This window comes from Sminthopsis crassicaudata, chromosome 2 (genome assembly GCF_048593235.1).
Source record: "Sminthopsis crassicaudata isolate SCR6 chromosome 2, ASM4859323v1, whole genome shotgun sequence".
NCBI lineage: Eukaryota > Metazoa > Chordata > Mammalia > Dasyuromorphia > Dasyuridae > Sminthopsis > Sminthopsis crassicaudata.
The window spans coordinates 513,233,094-513,235,029 of NC_133618.1; the positions used below are offsets into that span (position 1 = coordinate 513,233,094).

The following is a 1,936-nucleotide window of genomic DNA, read 5'->3' on the forward strand; positions in this document are numbered from 1 at the left end:
CCCTAGCCATATCCCTAGCTTAAACTATGGAAAGCTCAAATCCTGGGTCTTAACACTCCCATAGTTATGCTACTCAGAGTAACACTCTCTTCCCATAGATTTAATTTTCTATTGCAAGTTGCTTAGTAACAACTTATAGAGTTCATCAATTCATTTCTATCTTACAGATTTCTTTCCTACTGTTCCCCCATGGGGAGAGAGCTGGGACAATTTCACTAACCATGGAGAATCAGACCACCACAGTGACTGCATTCATTCTGCTCGGTTTTCCCATCAGCAGAGAGGTGGAGTTGCTATTTTTTGTATTCTTTTTGCCCATGTACATGATAACACTCCTAGGGAACATCTTCATCATTTACATCATTGTATCCCATTCACGCCTCTGTACACCCATGTATTTCTTCCTCTGTAATCTCTCCATCTTAGACGTTCTCTTCACCTCGGTCATTTCCCCAAGAATGCTGGACAACTTGGCCACTGGGGATAAGACCATCTCCTTTGCTGGGTGTATCACCCAGTGCTATTTCTACTTCTTCCTGGGGACTGTGGAGTTTATTCTGCTAACATCCATGTCCTATGACCAGTACACTGCCATCTGTAACCCACTGAGGTATAGCATCATCATGAGTCCTTCTGTGTGCATTGGGCTGGTTCTTTTCTCATGGATGAATGGTTTCTTGTCTGTTCTTTATCCCACCATACCCACATCCAGGCTATCCTTCTATGGCTCCAATATCATTACCCACTTTTTCTGTGACAGTGGGCCTCTATTGACTCTGGTCTTTACAGACACAACATCCATTGAGTTGATGGATTTCCTACTATCTTCCTTAGTCATCCTTTGCTCCATAATCCTTACTGGATATTCATATGCTTGCATCATTATGACCATCTTACACATCCCATCAGCCAGTGGTAAAAAGAAAGCCTTTAACACCTGTACTTCTCACCTGACCATTGTTGTGATAGCTGGTAGAATTACAGCCTTTATCTATGTGGAAACCTTGGAAATCCGCAAAATACCTTCAGTGTTGAGCAGTGTGGTGGCCCCTTTTCTTAACCCTTTCATCTATACCCTGCTCAATGATACTGTGCAAGGGATCCTCAGGGAAGTGTGGGTGAGATTCAGAGAATTTTAGTGAGAAGAGGGAGAGAACTGTTGAACAGTGTCCAAAAAAGAACATTAACAAAAGTACTTGATTCTTCTTTCCACTCACACAAGGATCATTTTATAATCCTATGTAAAGCACCTAAATTTAGAAACAAGTGATGGACTTGATCTACTGGGCAAGAGAAGGTTGTAAGTCTGCACCAGTAAAGATGCAAACTTTAACCCCACACAGATAGTTTGTGTTTTTTTCATGGAGGTGTTAAAAAGGGCAACCCAGCATATATAATTACACTCTCAAGTCCTTCCTCTGAACCTGTAGCTCAGATTGTCTCACACTGATAGAATTTTTCTCTCCCTACCCAAAGTATTTTAGGAGCAATATCTTCCTCCACCATCACCCGATCCCATCCAGATTAGGGCAATTGAAACATTCCTTGAGAACTGATTAGTTCAAAGGACTAAAGGCTCAGACTACTGACTTTCTAATTGTCTCTAGAAAAGGCAACCCCAAGGAGTAAAAGGGGTTCTCAGATGCTTGGCTTACTTATAGATTGCAATGAGAACTTCACTTAGAGAAATCAACTCAAGGAATCACAAAGTGGAAGCCACAAAAGAACTCAAATTCTCAGTGGTTATGTTTATTGAAGATTCTTTCAATAGGTAAGTGATCAAAGGATATGAAAGTCAGTTTTCAATATAAGAAATGCAAGTTATCAACAACCATATGAGAGATTGTTCCAATTCATTAATAGGAAAAATGCAAGTTAATTTTAAAAGGTATCAATATATTGGATTACTTGTCATCTAGGGGAGGGGAAGGGAGAA

General features: G+C 40.4%; 1 protein-coding gene across 1 annotated transcript; it reads left to right on the plus strand.

The window, feature by feature from the left end:
- Positions 1-215: 215 nt before the first annotated feature.
- On the plus strand, positions 216-1,139 carry LOC141553675 (olfactory receptor 6J1-like). The gene has a single exon (XM_074285207.1). It carries the CDS (start codon positions 222-224, stop codon positions 1,137-1,139), a length of 918 nt encoding a protein of 305 aa, XP_074141308.1. The 5' UTR covers positions 216-221.
- The last annotated feature ends 797 nt before the right edge of the window (positions 1,140-1,936 follow it).